At 49.3% G+C, this 21,490-nt stretch overlaps 1 protein-coding gene across 1 annotated transcript in view; it reads right to left on the bottom strand.

Moving 5' to 3' along the window:
- SLC7A5 (solute carrier family 7 member 5) overlaps nucleotides 1-21,490 on the bottom strand; it is a 39,147-nt gene that overhangs the window by 10,739 nt on the left and 6,918 nt on the right. Inside the window, exons 2-4 of the mRNA XM_040615291.1 lie at nucleotides 14,110-14,235; nucleotides 1,745-1,850; nucleotides 932-976 (exon numbers count right to left, since the gene is read on the bottom strand). Of these exons, the coding sequence (XP_040471225.1) occupies nucleotides 932-976; nucleotides 1,745-1,850; nucleotides 14,110-14,235 (277 nt within the window). The remainder of the gene's footprint in view (nucleotides 1-931; nucleotides 977-1,744; nucleotides 1,851-14,109; nucleotides 14,236-21,490) is intronic.

Genomic DNA, 21,490 nt, shown 5'->3' with positions numbered 1-21,490 from the left:
AATTAAAAATACACACACACACACACCCATGTCTCTTGCTAGCCAGTGGCATTAACACGTGTATTCTCTTCTGGACAAAGGAGAATCATTTGTGCTGGTGGGTTTCTTGCAGGAGATGGGAAGATCTGGGATTTAGCATGCAGTTGTTAGGCTCTAACTGCAGCTGGCTGGACTAAGGAAACTCAAAGAAAATGTGTTCAGACACAGTCTGAGCAGGTCTATAAAGACAAGGCTGCATTGGTACAAATCTGCCTTTCCAAATATTTTTAACTTCATTTGCGAACGGAAACTGAAAAAGGAAACCCTGCTTGATGCCATGTATAATTGGTCTAGTGGAGCTCAAAGCCACAGGAGGAGAGAGTCAAATACCATGACTGCATTCAGAAGACATGAAAGTAATTGCAAAGTGCAAAAACCTTTTTATAACTGTATTTGTGAAGGAAAAGGCATATCAAATCTTATGCTTCCCAGCAGGCACTAATCACTGCCAGGGCCAGCCAGGAATGGGTTCTTGCACAAGTGACCCCAAAGCTCATCTCAGAAGTGCCTCATAGGCACCTTCCCTATGAGCAAAACTGATTCATCGGTGATGTCCTGCTTTAGGGTTGCACATCCTTATCTCACTGAGTCCCCTGCATAACCCTGAAAGGCACGAGCAGGCCATGGCAAGGAAGCAGGACTTTCTAACACTGATAACATTAGCAGTACAGGAAAGCAGTGTAAGCAACAGCCCTCCTTATACAGAGATTATTCTTCCCCTTCCCCTGTTACAGGGAGGAACAATGCCATTAATTTATCTTCTTTTCTATTTCCCCAGAAAAAGGCCTTGGCTTCTGGGCTGATTAGCAAGCCCTGTTACACACATGAGGAAAGGCTTCCCAAGAACAACAGGATTCCCTCCCAGGGAAGTTATCACAGGACGCACACCTACCTGTAGGGATTTATCATCTCTTCTGTAACAAAATTCAAGTAATTCCTGTAATTTAAAAAGAACGGCAGTTAATTCTGGTTAGTCCATGGAATAAATGAAGCCCTTCATCTCACTCATCTGCAGGGGAATTTCAGGAGGGGTTGCGAGACTGACATCTGTGGTAAAACTTGTGATGGCTGATGCCCACTCCAAGACCCCCAGCACAAAACCTGTGAAGCACAAGCCCTGGATGGTGCCGATGGATCTAGCACACCATGCTGCCAGCTTCCTTGCAAGGGAGGGGGATGACTGCAGGTGAAGAGCTGGACCCACGAGTGACAGGGCCGTCCCTCCAGGCAATAAGGACAGCTGCAACCGGGTGTTCTCACAGCCAGCTGAGCAGGCTCCTTGTGCTTGCAAGTGCTCAAAGCGACTGCCAAAACAGCCCTCTGGGAGCTTCAGTTTTGTGCTCAAAGTCAGTCCACTGGCACGTAGCACATCTCTCTTCTGCTAGCTAAACCCAACCCTGCTGCTTTCCCCTAACACACCTAGGAGCTGCACCAAGCATCACGGTGCATCATCACCCATCATCTGCTGCCTCCAAAATCCCATGATCACCTCCACTTCTTTGTGCTTCTATGTCCCGGCTGGAAATGCGGTGTGAAGTATGACAATAAAACATTACTAGGCAAACCCAAAGCATCTACCTCACTGCCCTGGTTACGTGAAGAATGGAATATCCTGGACCACGCTCTTCCTCCAAACACAATCTGGGGACAAAAGGAATGGACTGCAATATTTAGCACTAAAAAAATATAGAGGGCTGTATCTTACCATCCTCCATAGGCAAAGAGACCGCTGTACAAAGCTAACACGATGTTCCCCACGCCTACTTTTGTGCCCTCGAAGGAGCGCTCAGGAGTCAGGCTTGTCACGTCACCTGCACAAAACAAAACCAAGAAAGGATCAATGTAGATGGACTGTGAACCCCAAGGGCCTTTATGGGTGTTGAAACAAAGAAACCTGGAGGCAAAAGCTGCTCTTAGGATAATTGTCATGCTGATGCACTTTGGGTTATGCTAGGGAGCATGGGCACATATTAGTATTGGGCTAATTTATCCAGTTTTACAGTGCTTAATTCATCGGGAGTAATGCACCGAAGAATCAGCCCCAAATACACTCGTCTCAAGCAACTGGCCATTACTGAGCCCTCAAAACTTTCTCACACTGCAACGTGCTATCATCGAGGTAATCTCCCCCATCTCTTCTCCCTGCAAAGAAAATATTCTGGGTACCTTCCTGCTGGAAGATGCTATGCAAACAGATATTGTCACATTGTCCTCTCAACTGAAAGCTGCTTTCATTCGATAAAACCCCAGGATTTCCTCCACTTCCACCAGCCACCCAGTAAAGCAGAAACCCAGGATTTCCTCTAGTCCCACCAGCCACCTGATAAAGCAGAAGGTTGTGGCAATCCCTTTGATTGTGGGAAGTCAGGTTCTTGGGGGCTTGAATGTCAGAAGTTAGCCTCTTTAGGGCTTGAATATCAAAAGTTCCTGTTATGTACCTGCTTTTGAAACAGAGAGCCATAAATAGACAACTCGATTGTACCTTTGGTAAGAATTCTCTCAGAGCAGCCAAGGGTTTATTTATTTTGCTTTAAAATGCTCTGCAGTTGTTTTGTTCCCTACCTTTTGATGTGGAGCCTGGGTGTAAGCCTGCGATGGCGAAGCCACGCTCCCCTCCCAGACCCAGCGCGCCCCTCGGTGAGGACCGAAGCAGGGAGGGAGGGAGGCAGGATTTGGCAGGGCACGTTTTCATCCAGGGAGACCTGTCGAAGCCCATGTGATTCCTCTTAGGGCACAGATCTCTGCTAATCGCTGGAGCAACTGCATCACATGGCAGTCAGCAGGGCCTGGAGCTTAACCCTTCATCTCTTAGTGCAAGGTACCCCACACGTGCATATGGGGAAAGGAGAGGGATGCTAACACACCAGGCGTTTTCCCTCTGGATGGGCTCTCTTTCCCATCTCATGCTGGGACCTTTCACTCCCCTATACCACCAAAAGCCACTTCTGCAGAGGCTGAGTAACAAATGCAGATGCACGGGCCTTTTAATGCCTTGCTGGTGGTGGGAAAGGCAGATTTTCCTGACACGCTATTGGTCTGCTGGTGCATCCCAAGGGACTGCTCCGCATCTGTGCCGGTGATACAGAACTGCCCTGTGTGCGTGGGAGAGCTACATCTTGTCTTTCACCTCCTCTACCTGACCCTCCAGCTCTGTCCCCATCCTTTCCATCGTGGGCATTGCTCCCCTCACCAACTTTCTCCCTCCTGCTCCTGCTGAGTCCTAACCAGGTCAAAAAAGATATTCCCTAACATGGGGCGCAAGGTGCTTTCTGCTCACAGAGATACCCCGGAAAGCAGCAGCCCTCTGCCTTCTTCCATGACCTGTCACTATCCCATTTGCAAGGGAATGCTGTGGGTGTGAGCTGCAAAAGAGCCGGGACCACAGGAGCAGCTCTTGCACTGGGCAATCGGGTCCGGGAAACCCCGTGCAGTTACGTCCAGCACATTGCGAGGCTCTGCGTGCCCAGATCCCACTGCAGGCTGCAGTTCCCCATTGGTGTCACCATGCCCCTCTCTCTCCAGAACCTCCTTGCGCTAGGAAGGTCTCTTCTGAATCTACCTTGGGATATGCTGGTTGTATTTAATGCCCCTTCAGCTGGTGAATCTCCTTAAGCAACATGCACCAACTGTTTTTAAAAAGCAAGGTTAGAAAATGCGCATCAGAGTGTAACAGGAAAGCCAGGAAATGCAGAGAGACTGATACAACATTGTGAGTTTAACCTTAATTCCTGGCTTATACGTTCAGTCATATAATCTTAATTTAGCATTAATGCCCTGGACTGGCTGTGAATAAAAAGGCTGAGCAGGAGGCGGGTGTGCACAGTATCACATTCTGCTGGGTCCCTCGGGCTCAGCTTTCCCGACTTTATTTTCTGCCCCTTCTGAATAATCACCAGCCTAGTTCTTTCCAGGTCTTTTGTTATGGGAATAAGATACACTTTTTGTTAACAGTGACCGTAATTAGCTACTGGAATGGCAGATGAACAGACTAGGAGAGCAGGAGAGCTCCCCAGGCCTTTCAAACACCTCTCGGGACCTCTCTTCTCAAAGGTCTGTCCACGATCTGCCAGCAGCCTGGCTCCCACCTGGACGTCAGGAGGATGCTGCGATCCGGGAGCAGCCAGGGCACAAGCAGCATCACGCCGTGGGCTCGCACTTCCACTTCTTGCCTAGAACCGGGCACTGGCTTCCACCAAGCCTCTTTCTGTTTGTCACAGGCAAAAAGCTCTCAGGCCAAATGTTCCTTTTTCTGAAGCATCTGCAGGTTTCACTCTATTGCCTTCCCAAACCTCACACAGAAACCGTGTGCTGGTGCTGCTGAGGAAGGGCTGAGCTGCCACCCTCGCCCAGCTGGCCGGGAGGGGAGGGGAGCAGAGCATCGGTGGGACCCAGCCCCAAACCAGATGCCTGGATTCAGGGTATGCCCCCTGCTTGGGAACCAGGGGCATCTTCAGCCTGTGGGCAAGGAAGGGTCCCAGCCCAAGTGGGTGGCCTGCTGGGCTGTCCAGACACGTTGGCTGTGTGTCAGGACTGCCTGCCTTCCAGGAAACATGAACAAAAGAGGAAGGAAAGGCAGCGCGGGACCGCTACAGGAGCAGCACTGAAGCAAAGAAATTAAAACCAAAGCCTGGCATTTTGTTATGCTGTGGTTGGGGGTGGCGGGTAAGAGGAATGGATGGGTGCAACATAACTAATTACTCGCACACCTCTTCCCTGAACCTGCCGCAGCATGCACCTAACACATCTCTTTGAAGCACTGGCACTGAAATGCAGCTACCGGCAAAGGAGTGGCAAGTCAACGTGGAGGCAGCCAGGAGAGGAGACGAGGTAGGAAGGAAGGGACTTTTCGTTCCTCCTCAACACTTGAGGAGCTGACACTTCGCTGCCTTCTCCCTGCCTCGCTTATCAAGAGTTGTAGCTCTCCAAAAAATTGCTGCACATCGCTGAACTTCATGTCTCTATGCTCCCATGGTAAAATGGATTTAGCAACATGTCAGAACACAAATAACCAGAGGAGCCAAGATGTTCCCTTGGAGCAGGAGGAGATACAAGCTCATATTCTCAGGTGTCCACCTGACGCTCTTTAGCAGCTCCCCACACAATTAGACAGAGGTTCAAGTAGTCGTTAAACAGATCCCTGGAGGAGGAATCATCATACAAAGATACCTCATCTGGTGCAGAAGACCCAGAGGTGCACTGGAGGCTGAGAAAGCATCCAGGGAGCACCACGAGTCCCCCTTGTTCTTGCACTTACCCACTGATGCTTGCTACTGGCCCCAGCTGGAGACTGGGGACACTGGGTAGATGGTCCAGCAGGGTCATTCTTACCTCCTTCCTCTAGTACAAACGCCCCTAGGAACTGCTGTTCCAAAGGGAGGCACGAGCCTCCGTCCCAGACACTGCATCTTTTTCAAGCCTCAATGTGCAATTCAAGGCTCCCAACAGACTTTGGATCAAACTAGGGTTACAGATCTGTAGGTGAGGCTGCCAAGCACGGCCCCAACCGCTCCCAGAGAGCAAGAGGTCTGCCAGCGAGCGCACCCTGGGCGAAGCCATGCTCTGCCCACCCTGCCGGCTCCCCTGCCCTCCCCCAGCCCACGCAGCCACCACTGCTCTCTAGGCAATGCCCTGCCCGTGCCCGGCACCCCAGAGATCTGAAACCTGATTTGAACTGGCTGTTCAACTGCACTCTGCTCTACAATTAACCAAATTAAGGTAACAAGCTCTGACATAAACCCCATTTGCTGATCTTGCCAGCTGCCAAGACTCTGGTAATTGCGCCGGCAAGCGATGGGTCACCTGGGGCCTTTCTGCGGGAGGGACCTATTTCAGGTCCACGCGCTGCATGTTCAGACCCTTTCTTTGAAAATGTTCATTTGCTCCCCAGTCATGTCCGTTCCGGTTTTAATAGCACAGCAATCTTCTCTTGCAGAAAGCATTTAATGATAATTAAATATTTTTAACTTGCCTAAACAGCGAGGAGAGGGAACATGGCCATCTAGAGAGCTCAGCAAGACCTGGGGGGCCCTCAGTGTGTCTCACTCGTGGAAGAAACTGAGCCAGGGAGAAATGTGTTGTATACATGGAAAAACCCCAGAGGAGAAGATCAACTCAGCTCTTGAGCCATTTTCTATGAAAAGCAGCGAGAGTTCAGTAGACTGATTCAGAATAACGAGATGGCAAGAAACGTGCAGGGGCCAGGGTTAGGAGAGCATCTCTTCGCCAGCTCGGAGCTCCCTGGGAAACGCACACTTGGTAGCCACATAAGCCGTTTGCTCTTCTCTGCTTGCCACCACTCTGCAGACAGCTTTGCATTAAGCAGGTTCGAACAGCAGCTATTAAACTTGAGTCCCACAGCAGACCAGTTTATGGGTCTGAAAGACAGCACCAGAACCTTGGAAGAGCAGAGTGGGCATCCAAGGAGGAGCCAGAGGCTCCTGGCTTACGTCCTGATTCTCACCAGCAGCTGCGGACAGGCTGTGACACTTCCCCTCACTTCAGCTACAACCTTCTGGTTTACAGAAAAGCTCCTCTCCTCCCAGTGCTGGGAAGCTCTGTCAATACCATTTACAAAGAGCTGTTATTCCTCCTTCAGGGTGAAACCATGGGTCTGGGCTCCTGCATTCACTCCACCCCACTACTCAAGCTTCACAACTCCTCCTTTTGCAGTTGTCCACCAGGACACCACCTGGGCCAGACAGCATTTAGTACCTTTCCCACCTTCTCTGCATCCTGCTGATGTCACCAGAAGACCTTTTTATCTTCCTCCTCAGCAAAAACCTCTCGATTTTCACAACCTCTGCATCAGCCGGCGTAACATTTGCTGATGGGAAAGAGAGAAGCAGACCAAGAAGCAGCGGTGCAAGCCCTGACCTCAAAATGCTGGGTTCCTCCGGCAGCTGGAAAGCACAGGGGCACTGCAGAGACCCTGGATAAGCAGGGTCCCTTCGATCCTTAGCATGGCGTGGAAAGGTGTTTCCTACATGTCCCCTTGTCTGCCCCTGTCTGGGCAAAGTCACAGCAAGGTGCAAACCCTGAACAAACCAGCCAGTGGGTTTCTAGTCACTTCCATAAGCTTTTTTCTTTTCATTATCTGCGCAACACATGCAATCCACATCCATAGAAACTTGGGACTGAGAACGACAAGCAAGAAGGAGCCAGCTGACCAGGCTCTGGGGGCTAACAGAGCCAACCAGCCTGGCGCGCAGGAGAGCTAAGAGCACCTGGGGAGGGAGATCCCCCTGCCCATCACCCACATCTCCAGCCCCACAGGCAAGGCCGCTCAGTTCAGCCCAGCAGCCGGAGGCTGTGGGAAAAGATCAGTCTCGAATGCAAGCGAAGGCACGCGCGCGCGCACAGGCAGAGCTATCGCTGACACACCTCAGGCATGAGCCACTGCTCCTGCTGCGGCCAGAGACTTCAGGGAGGCAGAGGGAGGAGAGCCCGACAGAGATGCAAAGAAGCAAATACCAGAGATTTAGCTGCTCTCTAGTTAAATATGTCTGCATTGCTGGGATAGCTGAACTTGGAAAAATGTGAAGCCACCAGAGCCTCTCACATCGGCTGCCCTAACACCCACCGAGCCCACCAGAGGGGTGAGCAGGGTGCCCTGTGGGTGCGCTCCTCAGCCTCCCACGCAAGGCACCTACCTTGATCCAGCTCAGCGCTTGGCACTTCGTTCCACGTGCCGAAAATGAGCAACGTGCTACGATCCACAACTCCTTGGATTAAAGCAGCAGCTTTCCAGGTGTCACAGAACAGTTCCAGCATGAAGAGCTTACGCAGCTACGAGCCTCAATACGCAACGCTAAACAAACATCGGTTCACATCATCATTAGAGTCCGAGCTTCCAGCGTGCGCATACAGAGCCACTCCAACTCACAGTGAGCTTAACAAGCAGCACAGGTCACTGACCGACCTGCTTCTGTATTTTGGGGGAGGAGTTGTTGTTGGTTTGTTGTTATTAAATGCATTTTATTTATTTTTGGACAGGCAACTTTGCACTTGTAAAATGCAAAAGTCCCAGCAAGCCGAACTGTTATCCTTGAATCTATAATTGCTGAAAATTTTCTGGGCAGAGAGGGCAAGAAAAAAAATTGTCTGAGCAGAAATGAACATTGCTCACTCCAAACCAGAGCAGGCAAGCTGCAGAGCACGCTAACCTGCTGTGCCCACCTGGCCTCAACATTTGCATCCACCTTTGGCTAGAAAAAAAATCAAACATAAGAGAGTGAGAGGCCCATAAAACATAATTGTGTTGCATCAACCCTCCAGTGTTAAGACGCCTGATTAATCTCCGACATATGGCTGATGTGATTTAGAGGTTCAGGATGCTGGCAGCTTTCCCAGCTTCCTTGTTTCTGCTCTCCTTCGGTACAGTCTTCCACTGTCCATGTGCTCCGTGAACAAGAGGGTGAGTAAGGGAAGCACAACAGCTTTCTTTCAAAGCTTAACGCTTTGAAAATCATGTTATAGTGGCATTTTTGAATGCCAGCGTAACAAGAAACAGCATGGGCAGCTGCAGGGCACGCTTTTCTTGCAATCTTTTGTGCGCCAGCCTCAGCCCCAACTTGCAGGGATGCACTCAAAAGCTTGAGGGACCTTTTCTGATCCACAGGCTTTGCCTCCCGTCTGCCAAAGAGGATCTACAGTGCGAGTTAGTCACGGGCTGGCTGGCTGAACACCCGTCAGTGCTGGCTTTGGGCTCCAAACTCCTCTCAGACACCTACAGCTCTATTATCACTTGATTCCCATGTCCCAGCTTGTGTCCTAGACAGAGCCAGTCCCTTGGGTGAGCTTGTTCCTCTGGGCACGGCCACCAGTGCAATGGCCACCACTCTGCATACAATGACAGAGAGTGTGCCAGAGGCATTGCTGCATCTACCCTCCATTAGCAAAAAAGCAGGTCATGACTGATGGGGCAGGGGAAAAAAATATTTTTAAAAAAATCAATAAATCAATTGAAAACAAACTCCTAAACATCAACCTGCTGATCAGGTTCACGCTACGGACACGAGAGATGAGACCAGGCCAAAGGAAAACTTGCAGCAGATTTCTTTAGCTGTGCTAAGGGCTCGTGTATCTCTGGACGGCCAGGCGTGATTAAACGTAGGTACAAACCAAAGAGACTTCATACAATGACCACTCTTGTTTTCTCCCAGCCTCTGTGCACCATTGTGCTTTGAGACCTGAGGGAGCCTGAGATTTTAATTATCAGCCGTGAAATCAAGTTTTCCTGCCGTGTCAGCAGGACCCCCGCAGAGCAGCCCTGCCCTCCCCATGCTCGGCTCTACCCTGGCCTTTGCTGCTGGCCGAGCTCTGCCCCAGCTCTCCCTCCACAGCTGCCTCAAGGGGCTTTTCGGGACATTCAACTGACGTTGCCACTGGCAGCAGAGAAGAAAATTTGGGAGGAAAGGAAGATTGAGTAAACTTTCTCTCCCTCAGTTCTTTCTTAATCATGGGATTTTTCATCAAAAAAAAGGCAGAGAAAAAAAGTCTGGGCAAGGAACTAGCAAAATAACCCTCACAGAGACAGACAGAGACCAACTAGGCATTTTCTAGCAAAATGCAAAGGGATTCGATAAATGAAAGCAGCACCCAGATGCACACACAGCCCCACGGCGCCAAGATTCTGCCTCACACCTGGAGTACTTAATGATATTTTTAGGAGGCTTCACCAACATGCTAAGCACACATTAATGACCGAAGGTTTGACTCGTCATTTCAGTACTTTCAGAACCCTCCCCCATGTCGAGTTCAGAATCTGCCAGCCACAAGTACACCTCTAAACATCTTTTTACAAAGAACACGTGATATTGGAGTGAGGGGTGCCAGTGCTGGCTGACACTGTATGCATCTATTTAAAAGAAAACCCCAAGATTAAGAACAAAACTCCCTGCCTAGTCTGAACTCTCCATGGCAAATGTCTGGAGTTCAACCTGCCTGCTTTGTCCTTAATTCACCCTGTGCTTGTTCAGCAGATGCAGCTCTGCTGGTCTCTGACAACCCAACGAAGGGACTTAAGTGAGAATAATGCTGCTACCATCAAACAGGCACTCGAGGCACCGCAGAAAAGAAATTTAAGATCAGAAATTAGGCATTAAGAGGGAAAAGGGACAATAAATTCAATAAAAATAATTCAATAAAGCAAGCGTCAAATTCTATTTCCCCAAGTCCCAAATGCCCGATTTCTTTTTTTTTCTTGGAGCAGAACTGCTGGTGGGGAATCGCAGCGAGTGCTGGAGCCCAGCACCACAGCACTCCCCAAACGTGCAGCACCTGGGGATGGCACCTCTCTGCTTGATCTGCCTGTGGGTAACTAAACATTTCAGAAGCCCCAGGACATCAACAATGGACAAGAATATATATGAAACATGGCTGTGATATGTTTGTTTAGAATTTTTTTTTTTTTTTACATCAAAACCTTTCCTGAATTTCCTTGCATGTAAAAAGCGTGACCATGTCCCTAAAGATTGGCACTTTTTTTAAACCACATCGCACCCACGTTAATTTTTAAGGTACCGGGAGGTGGCAGGGTGATCGGGTATGAAAAGCACAGCTGCAGACCTAACAGCAGACCGTGTCGCACCCAGTGTGGGAAGCATCCCTCAAACCTGCACAGCCACTGCCCAAAGCAGCTGCGCAGTCCGGTCCTGGGCATCCTGCTCCCCAGGACAAGAATATCGCCAAAAAGTACCCAGAGGTGGCTGGACAGAAGGCAATTTGTGAGAGCTGGTAGAACAGTAGAACCAAAAATAAGCCTAGTTTTCATAATATCAGAGTGAAAAAATACTGATCCTGTCTATGCTGTAAGTTATTTATGCTATTTAAGTGCTACAGACTGGTGGGCTCTGCCGTTGGGGGTCCATATATAAGGTTTTACACACCAATATACCAAGTTCAGGAGACCGAACTTTTAAAGCCACACAACTGCAGCCACCCAAATGCTTTTAAAAGTGCAACTTTTGTATTAGTAAAATAATTGCATCCCAAATGGGTCAGCTATACTGAGTCAACTTTCAAGCAGCTGAAAGGCTGTCTAAGTAGGAAACCAACTTCCACCCTTCTTTTGAAGTCGCATGAAAGAAGTGATGTAAAACAGCTGTCCACAGAAAGATCACAAGGAAACACTATTTTCTGTGTGGTAATATTGCCACATATTTCTTCGTCTTGAGATGTTAACTGCTTTTCTGAAAATAATGAAAATATCCAATGAAAGGAAAAAAGAAAAGCCAAAAGCTGAAGGTGGGAGGTCAATACAAAGACATACTTCTGTGAAGTCTCAGAAGTTTCCACATTTGAGCAAGAAACTGTGGCACTGCTCCTCTCCTCTGTTTATAGATAAACACAAGCCAGAAATGGGACACTAACCCTTAAAGCGAGTTAATCAGCATTGCTCAGGTGCTGTCCGGACCATCACGGGATACACAACCCCAGCACTGCAGAAACTGCAGCCCCAGACAAATCAACATGGTGTGTATTTCGCTCTGGCTTGGGACTTAATTTACCCAGCTGGTAGTGGTAGGAGTCCTCTTTGTCTGAAGAGCATTGGAACCAGTGTAACAGAAAGCAAGGGCACGCAGAGGAGCAGTAAAGGCATGGCCCTGTGGTTACGTATAGGAATCAGGATCAGCCACCTACCCAGGGGTGAAACGGGCTTTTAGAAAAAAGCTACCCGTTTCAAAGCATCAGTGCTTTAAAAGACTTGGTCTGGAGTGTTTTGCCTAGAGAAGACCCAGCAGCTCTGCACTGTACCAGTAATGACAGCATGGCCGCAGAGAGCACCGGCACAGCAGCTTCCAGGGGCACCGGCTCTGTCCCCCCTGCTCCAAGGCAGCTTCAACTCACTTAAACCACTCCCGAGAGAGACTGCTTAATCCGTCCTTGTGCATCTCCAGTGAGACAGCCTCTCTGGACAACCCACTTGACCTCTGAATATACAGTTAAAAGTGGTTTTCTAACAACTAATCTAAACACCCCTTGCTTCACAGCTTGCAGCCATCGTTTCTTGTCCCAACAAAGATCGAGAACAGCGCAGTACTCTCCCATTTTCAGTATGCTTTACGTGATGCTAGTATGCCTTCCTTGAAGAAAAAAGGAAGAAGAAAAGACAGTCTCTTGATGTATCCCTGCTACATAAAAGCATCATGTTACCTGGCATGATTTAAAGAAAAATTAGGAAAGTTGCAAAATGTAGGTGGAAGCTATGGGAAGGCATACGAAAGGAGCTTGCACATTCTTAGGGACTTACCGGAGAGCCTGCAACTTCCATAAGGAGATTAATACAATCCACGTTAGACCACAAGTAGAATCCCAGGCAGCACGTTGTAAAATAGGAACCCAGACAAGCAGTAGCGTGCCACCTGGGACAAGGTGTAAACGTGGACTTTGTGAGGAGCACCCTCTGTAGATCCCAAGGTTCCCACTCTAAACCAGTTTGCTTTACCTGGAGCACTGTGTGCACAGGCAGGAAAAAAAAGGTTTGCCTTCTGAGGTCACCAGCTAACTATCACTTTTGATCTTATTACCTTCCAATCTGTCCGAAGCGGCCGGATGGTTTAGCAGAAAACTAAATGTCATGTGCAATGGCCTGTAGTGCAAGATGCACACAAGTCATAGCTGCACCTCTCCAAGCTAGGAAAACCTGAAGCTGTAAGAGGCTTCGTAAGAGGTAAAAAGCTTCTGAGACAGAGGAATATAGGATGGGGGGGGGGGTGTGGGGTGTGGGGGTGTGTGCACAAGACAGAAATCTCTTATTGGTTACAGCTGCAAGTCAATGGAAATACCATGTACTTATACCTGGGGAACCAGGGCAGAAAGCGATCCACCCTTGACAAAAGGACAGTATAGAGGGAGGGAAAGTGATTCTGCAGATGCAAATTAAGATTGTCATCTGCAGACAAAAAACAATCATAAATACACCTTTACGTTAAAATGTTAAAGAACTAACACAGATTTCTGTTTATTTATCCTTGTCCTTCTAAGAGAGAAAAAAAGTTGAGCAAAGCAGCCTGGGGAGTTATGAAGAGGAAGGAGGTATATTTTGTGATAAGCCTCAAACAATGTTTCTGTTGAGTGTAGGCACTGAGCTGGAAGAAAATAAAACCTCTGATAAAGCAAGAAATTCTGCAAAGACAGCACTGGCTCCCATAGCTGAGACAGGAATTAAAAAGACCCACGTGCACACACAAGCATACATACATGCTTGCCAGTGCAGAGACAGGCAAGGCAGGACTACGGGCAGACTTTTATCCACATTTAACAAACAGGGCCTGTACTGTTCCTTAAGAAAAGTTTATTTCCACAAAACACCACCAAAAAAGCACACAGTAAAGCTTATCTGTGTGGATTAGTTAATCAGATGGATTTGGAACAAAATATCTCCCTAGGTCTGAGAGGACTTTAAGTGTGCATGAAGAAAACAAGCAAAACCACCAGAAATTTGCTTTATCTTCCCGTTTTTATCTCCTCCTTCAGATGCTAGTTGACAGACATGTGTGCTAGTGTCAGCTGAGAGCCCTAATATCACTGTTCATCATGTGGTTTCTGCAGCCTCGCCTGATCCCGTGTGACCCCACAGACCCAACCAAGCTTTTCCATACCTGAGGCAGGAGGAAGGGAAACGTGCAGGGGCAGTTTGTGAAAGAAGGAAAGTTACTGGGGGTTGGTTTGCACATGCAGATAATTCTCTACTAGCGAATGGCCATGACCAGCCACCAGTTACAGAAAAGACTTCCCAAGAGCCACAGCACCAAAATTTTCATTCCCTGTAGACTTGGCAGCTCTGCAGATCTCAAAGGGAGAGGCCACACAGTGACTGCACCAAGTGGGAAAGAGCTTGGGTGATATATGCTGGGTTCCAGTAGTGTGAAATCAAGCATAACTTTGGCTAGGTAAATACAAAATCTCTCAAATAAAATGCACAAAAGCACTCAAAGCACAAGGTGGAAGTATCACCCAACCATGCAAAAGAACGGAAGATGTTTGTAAAGCACTTCTGCTATCTCTTTATCCCTAATTCCCAGATTCTGCTTTAACTGCACACCACCTTCAACAGGGAAACATACTCACCCTTTGCAAGCTGCACGAAGCCAAGAATGATGATCAGAGCCAGCGCCAGCAGCTTGGCCGCAGCAAAGGCATCCTGAACACGAGTAGCAGCTTTCACGCTGTAACAGTTCACTGCTGTGAGGAGCACTGAGGGAAATGGACAAGAAGAGACACATCAGTTGTCAGTGAAACACTTAAAACGCAAACCAAATTATGACAAATTGGCATTTGCTTTCTGCTAAAACTTAAACAAACACAAAGACTCTCTTCCTAAAGTAGTAACTTTTCAAAAGCAAGGCTCTGCAGCCACACACTTCTCTGTTTCGTCTTTCGTTTTGGCAATAGGTGGGTTGAACAGTTCATACGCTCCCTGGGACAAGGAACTGCCCTGCAGCCCTGGGAAGTATGCTTCTGAGGACAGATAAATAAAAGCCCTTACTGCAACCATTAGCATCAAAGTGCCTGGTTGCAATCCCTGTTAAGTGGATCCAGTTTAATGCTGCTGTGGTGTGAAAACGCCATAGAAACATCAGGACAAGCTCCCAGAACTGATATATAGCTATCTGTGTAACATTAGCACCTAAAAGGCTATGGAGGCCACACCACTGCCTAAACATATTGGAAGAGATGTCCCTGGCCCGACCCGTCCGGCAAGTGGCACAGCTGGGAAGAGCAGCTGGATCTAAGGAGACCCTCATCCTCTGCCCGACCCACTCCACCAGCGGTGCCAGCGGCCGTGCCGGCTCTCAGAGGCGCTCAGCACGGCAGCAGTGGAAGAGACGGCTGCACAGAGCAGCTCAGCGGCTCCGATGTGCTGTGGCTGCTCTTGGACTTGATCGCGCTGCCTCCCCGTCAGCATTTTGCTTGTCGAGAAACTCCCGCTACCGACAAATTGCTCTGTGGTTAATGCACCTAATGAAACCTTTTTTCCTACCTTTTTTTGCCTTGTTCCTCCACCACCCTCCTCTGTATCACCCACTCCTGCTGCTATTTAGTGCGGCACTCCTACCAGGCAAGGGACAGCATGAACTAGGGTTTATCTAAAGCCAGATGCTGACTGGCCAAGTTTCACCTGCTTCACAGAAAATAATGGCTAAAGCCTTTACTGCTCTTCCAAACCACTTACTATTTTCGTGCCCTGCTCACTCCCAGCTCCCCAGCGCCTGTTGCTTGTTATAGAGGCAGGCAAATGTCACACAGAGAATGACAGTGCCCTACGTGCTGCATGCCCTCCCCTCCTCCTTGTCTCCCTTGCACGGAGCCACCCCTCGCTGCCTCCGCACCAGCTTGCCAGCAGCCCCCGGAGCTGACCCAGCACCGAGCAGCTCAGGGAGGAGCAGATCTCAACTTTTCGTCTTGAGCTGGATTTTCCCAGTGGGATCATTTCCAAGCTGGCTTCTGCCCTCCTGCAAAGGCCCCTTCCCGTATCCTGCAGCTCATTTTCACAGGACGCCACTGCCTCGACCAGAGCCAAACAGCTGCTCCTGAAAATATTCAGCTCGGAAGCAGCTCACCCTTCTCTTGAGGTTACGGGCTATATCTGCACTCGCAGTTTAAAGCCCAGAGCATTTGATGGAGATATTTCAGCCTTAATCAAACCCCCAGAGAAATGAGAGGGCTCAGCAGCATCCTTGTCAGGCCACCAGCCTCTCCAAGAGATTGCTGGTGGAGACTCTGGCCACAAGCCTGTCCCCATGGGGCTGAGCCACACGGGGTCCTTCAGAATGGAGGCAGAAGGTGATGGATAGGAGAAATCCCCACAGGAGGCAGAAATACCCGTAGCTGGATTGCTTGGTTACCACCCTCAAGAGCACCCAGTGCCTTAAGACCCTCAACACATCACAGAAAACCACAGTGCACCCCTACTCTGAAGCAAGGTGGCCTCCCAGCTACAGACCGGTACCCAGCTGAGTGTGCCCCGAGTGCAGGACACAGGCACCAGCACCCCCCATATTCGCTCAGCACCTGCAACACGAGGCGGTGGCACAGGACCGGCAGAGCCTGCCTTCCTGCCTTACAGCAGGACCAAGCACCAGAGCTGCCGATACCTCACCAGCTTGGAGCTATGGCACGTTCCCACAGCCTCACACCCTGCCTCCCAGCAACGGCACAATAAACTGCAAACCGAGAAATAAAACCATGGGAGGAGGAAGAAGTATTTAGGCATTTAAAAGGGCCTTATTGCCTCACTGCCATCCTGCCCTGCCTGTGAGAGAGCAACTGCATTGGTAAGAGTTCAGGAAGATGCACACAGAGCCCATGCCAGCGCTGAGAATAGCCTTCCTGGAACAGATGGGCACGGACAGGCTCAGACATACCCACAGGCTGGCTTCAGAGAGCTCGGTCACCAGGGACCACAGTATCGGGGTCTGACAGCAATGATGAGACTTTGTGTTCCTGCTCAAGTGAGCGCCGAGTGTGACAGGGCTTCCCGGTGACTCAGAGCACAGGCAGGCAAGAAGGGATCCAGTGTGTCGTTCATTCACAGGGGGCTGGGAGCTCCTACGCCCACTACGCGTCAGGCTGAGAGGATTGAAGTGTCCGCATGTTGGTCAGGGAAAGGCTGCTGGTAGGGGACCGTTGGGCAGGGAAGAGCAAAGCCAGCTCCATCTGCACATCCCAGAGCATGACGACTGCTTTGGGAATAGTTGGCTCCCACATCCCCAAACCCCTTGGATCTAGTGTCATCTCAACAGAAGAGAATTTAAAGTTTGGAGAAATGAAAGAGTTGGACATCTTTGCAAAGAAAACCACATGATCCAATATGTCTTACAAGAATGAAAGCCAGAAGGAAATAAGGCATTTCAGAATCACTTTTTTTTTTTTTTTTTTTTAATCATGCCTTTCAAGCCCCTTTGGCACTCTGGGGGTGTCTGGGTATTTGGAGTGGGTGAGACTGAAACAATGCAGAGCTGTTTCCATTCGGAAGGACACCCGTACTCCCATGAGCTCTTAACACAAGCCACAGGACAGCACGAGCTGGTCTTTGGTTGCCCCAGCCGAAAGCCAGCAGTGAGGAACCGTGCCAGCCAACCGGCCACACCACCTCCCCCCTGTGTAACACCCCGTCCCAGCGTCCCTCACCCTGCGCTCTGCAGGGCCGATACGGTGCATCTCACTCGAAAGACATGGCACGAAAGCCCAAAAAGTCCAGGCGTGGAGGCTTTTCAGCCTCGAGCAGCAGGCCAGCAGTGTCAGCGCTGTGCAGGGGCAAAGCTCTGTCCCCTTGCAGCAAGATTGCAATGGATCTGCCTCCAACCAGTACGCTAAAAGGGACACTGTCCAGATACACGGGGAGGGGAAAACAAAGGTAAGCAAGGTCAGCTTACATATGCCTGTGCTACAGGGGGGAGGTGAGGGGGGAGAAGAGGACACAGCGAAGTATCACTAAGCACAGATGACAATTCATCTACTAAAAGCACCTCTAGTGAACCTTAATGGGGAGGGGAGGGAGGAAACCAAAGATCCAGGATTCACTTCGACCAGCAATTACGCTAAAAATAAAACTCTCCCTGTTTACAGAGGGATATTTAAAGGATGAGCTAACACATCTAAAAGCACACTTTTCGTGTTGGTGAAGACAGCCCTCAGAGGTGTGACAGTGACATTCCCTTCCCCATTTAGGCATTCTGTGTCTTTGACAATAGCTGCTTCAGCCCCCACGGTAAATACTGACTTTCTTGGGGCCGTTTCTCACGTTCTGGTTCTGTACAGAGTCTCGGTTGGATGGACCGTGGGACGGCAACGGTGTACATAAAAGGCAAAAGCTTTCTACACAGTCCAAAACTGAAAAGCAATGGAAGTGTCAGTATTCAGCCCTTAAAAACACACTGGTGCCAGATAAACAGGCTCTGTAAAAATAAGAAAACACTTAGGGCCAAGACTATAAGCAGGACTGAAAGCTTCTTCCACGTCAGTTGTGATTCAGAGCCCTTTGAGTCACAATCTCTCTGCTTTGCTTTTCCCACCATGTAATAATATTTGTCTTTCCTAAAGGAGTGTGGTGGAGTTACTACATTTAAATGCTTTCAAGATAGGAAGGGCCAAAAAAAAAACCCCCAAAACAACCCAGTCCCACCCACCGGGAAGGATCCTACAGACACAGTGACGAAAAGACAGACCGAGTACTTTTTCAGTAAAGCTCCCTGACAAATTCCAGTGGTTGCTCAACTTCTCGGGAGACCAGAGGGCTGGGGTTTCTTACAGCAGAAAGTTTTATTCCTTTGATCCAAGATGCTACTCTGCAAAGCAGGGGCTGCAGGACTCCTCCTGGCACTGCTCCGTTCACCTCAGATGAACTGCTCCGCGTGAACAACGGGGGAAAGCTGTACGGCCACAGCTTTATACATCAGGGCAATGACACAAAGCAGGGAAAGATCGGATGGCACTGCCCTAATTTCTGCAGCACCTTTCCTAAGGCCACTGGCCCTGTCAAAAGCCGGCTGTGCAGCCAGGCATACTTGCAGCGTGACCTGTCGGGGCCATTCTCGGGAATCGTTCTAGGAATAAGGATTTCAGCACAACCCGGCGTGACACGCTCTGTCTGATCCAGCAGCCCCTCTCCAAACACTTTACATAATTGGGATAATAGGAGCTAGAAAGCTGCAGTGATTGCAGATATAAGATATTTATGTACTTCTGCCAGAAGTAGGAAAGATACCGGCTTTTGACTGCTGTCGAGAGAACGTGCTCACAAGGTGGTGTTCACCCCTTCATCTCTCCCAGTGACTGTCCAAGCTAGCTGAGAGTGTCATTGCAAAATACTCAAGCCACAGGGGATGCCAGAGGCTTTCAAAGAGAAGTTTGGCTTTCTAAAGACAACGGCGGGTCTGGCTTCAGTTATTTACTCTGTTCTAGCAGTCCTCGCTGGCTTCAGGCACGTCACTTAACCTTGCCCTGCTGGCACTCACCTGCCCAGTCAGGTAATCTCCCCATTACTGGGAGGAGCCAAGGATAAACTGATTACTACAGCATAGGACCAAGAACCTTGTCTCCTCGCAATTCACATTTTATGGGCATATTACTTTGAACTCAAGTTCCAAGATGCCTCCCAACCCTGATTTCTAGATCACAACAGGAATAAATCCTTACAAAGCAGACACAGAAAGGGATCATGACAATCCCCACGTAGAACAAGTCCACAACAAACACACGGTATGTAATAACGGCTCCTATGTCTACAAAGGAAAGGCAGGATGTAGTAAAGCTGCCCTGAGGGTATGTGGTTCTGCCCAAAGCAAATAGGACATGAAGGAAGCCCGCACACAGGTAAACCAACAGGGCTTGGCATTTATGATGCAACAGTCCTGGCAACTACCCTACAGAAAAAGGCAGGGCCGCAGCTTTCCTGGAGTAATGGAACACGGCCGTGGATCAGGCAGAGTAAAGACACTGCTCACGGAGGCTTTGTTCGGAGAAAAAAAAGCAAACAAGCAAGGAGCCGATCCACAGCTCTGCGCACTCGTCCTCATTCGCAGGGGAAAAAAAGGATCCAACTCCAGCACCATATGTAACTTGCTGATGGGGGACGGGAGTCTGCTCAACCCAAGATCTTTAGCAGCTTTTCATTGTAGGAATTCTTGAGGTACTGGCACAGCTGCATTCATGCTGCTTGTGAGGTTACATACCTCGGGAGCCTTGCACAACGCCACTTCTGTCCTTTATTTCCTCTCCTACAGGTTTCCCTGGTCTTGACCTGTAGTGCTTCCCATATAACTCAGTATACACCTCTGTGACAAGGATAGATGTAAGTAGCTTGCTTTAAAGAAGTGAACTCAATTAACTTGCTGCAAGTTACCCACGGATTCTTTTTTGTGATATTACAGGAACAGCATTAAAATGCATAGTAAGGTACGGGGCTTGTGGAGGGAAACGGGAAGAATGAAGGGAAATCCTCCATCTCAGCTTCCCCTCCAGGAAAACAGGGACTGTAACACCTCCACACACAGAGGATAAAGCATGCAATGATTCCTGTTTGTAACGCACATTTCCAAAGCGCTTAGCCCTTACGGTCCTAAGACGATGCTGCAGTTTACCATCCACCACGAGATGATGCTGATTTTCTCTTCACAGTTACAGAACAGTTCTCAGCTCCTTCCCATTTCCCCGCTCCACAGCAAGGCTGCTCCTTTCGCTCTTGACAAAAGCGCAGATGATGGACAAGCAGTTTCCTCTTCTACCAAAGACGGTGCAACCAGGTTTCACACAGGGACAATATACACTGAGCCTGTGGCCACCAAGAGCCAAACCACAGGGATGACAGCACCACGTGGCACAGACACAAACTGGTCCACGTGCTTAAAAAAACCCTGCTACCTAGGCTCACCAGAGGTCAGACACATGGAAAATAAAATTACTCCACACAGTACGAACAAGGAATTATGCTATACTGACTACAGCGGTTAAACTCAAGGGACAAGTCAATGCCTTAACCAGACGCTAAGGCCAAACTCCCACACTTTATATTCAGGTGGTTGTGACGCCGCAGCGTCTTCCAGTAGTCTCAGATGTCTTATTTCTAATAGCACAACCTAGCATGAGACATACAGACAAGAACAGAGACAGAAAACGGGTTGGGAAATTTCACCTTGATGGGTGTTGAGTGAAGACTTGTGCCCTGCAAGGCAGTAAAGAGAAAAAGCAGAAGGAAAAACTTTGCAGATATTTCTTCAAGGACAAGTCTCTGGAGAAACTGAACAGTCAGGGCAATGAGTCTGCAGAAAGGAAACGCTCAGTAGCACATGAGGCTGTTGGAAAGGAGCACTTGACCCCACAGCAAATGTATCTTTATGTATCAACTTATAATAATAAACTGGCAACTGTTTACAGTCTCCTTATTATTTTCCTTCCCAAAACAGCAGTGCTGGGGACTGGGGGAACAGCTGCATCGAAGGACCACAGGTGGAAGGAGAAGGTGAAGGCTGCCCTAACGCTGCAGTTTAAGAAAAGAGATTGCCTCCAGACCCGCCTTGAGACCACGAGCTCTGGATCTCCCCAACAAATGGCTGCAGACCCCTGAAAGTGTCACCGCTCCATCCCTGCACCGGCTTCCAGTTCCAGGAAGTCCCTGGTGCTGAAACAGGTCGGAGTGCGGAGCCAGCACCAGGAGCCAGCACCAGGAGCCAGCACCGCTAGCGCAAAGCAGGATGCTGCTATCATTTCATCATGTACCACAGATCCCAGCAGCATCCACACCCTCCGGTTTCCAGAATTCCCCAAGAATAAATTAACAAGCACTCACTTGCCATCCCTCTCTCTCACGAGCTGTGCCAACCAGTGCGGCGCAGGCAGGGCCAAAAGGCAGCGCCAGGACTGCCCGGAGGACGAGCTCAGCGCACAATTAACTGCACGGTGTGCAGGTACTGCAGAAGCTGGATCTCAAGCCTACGTAAACGCACCCGTT

This window comes from Falco naumanni, chromosome 15 (assembly GCF_017639655.2).
Source record: "Falco naumanni isolate bFalNau1 chromosome 15, bFalNau1.pat, whole genome shotgun sequence".
NCBI classification, from domain to species: Eukaryota; Metazoa; Chordata; class Aves; order Falconiformes; family Falconidae; genus Falco; species Falco naumanni.
The sequence above is the reverse complement of the archived record's forward strand: the minus strand, read 5'-3'. Positions and strand labels throughout refer to the sequence as shown.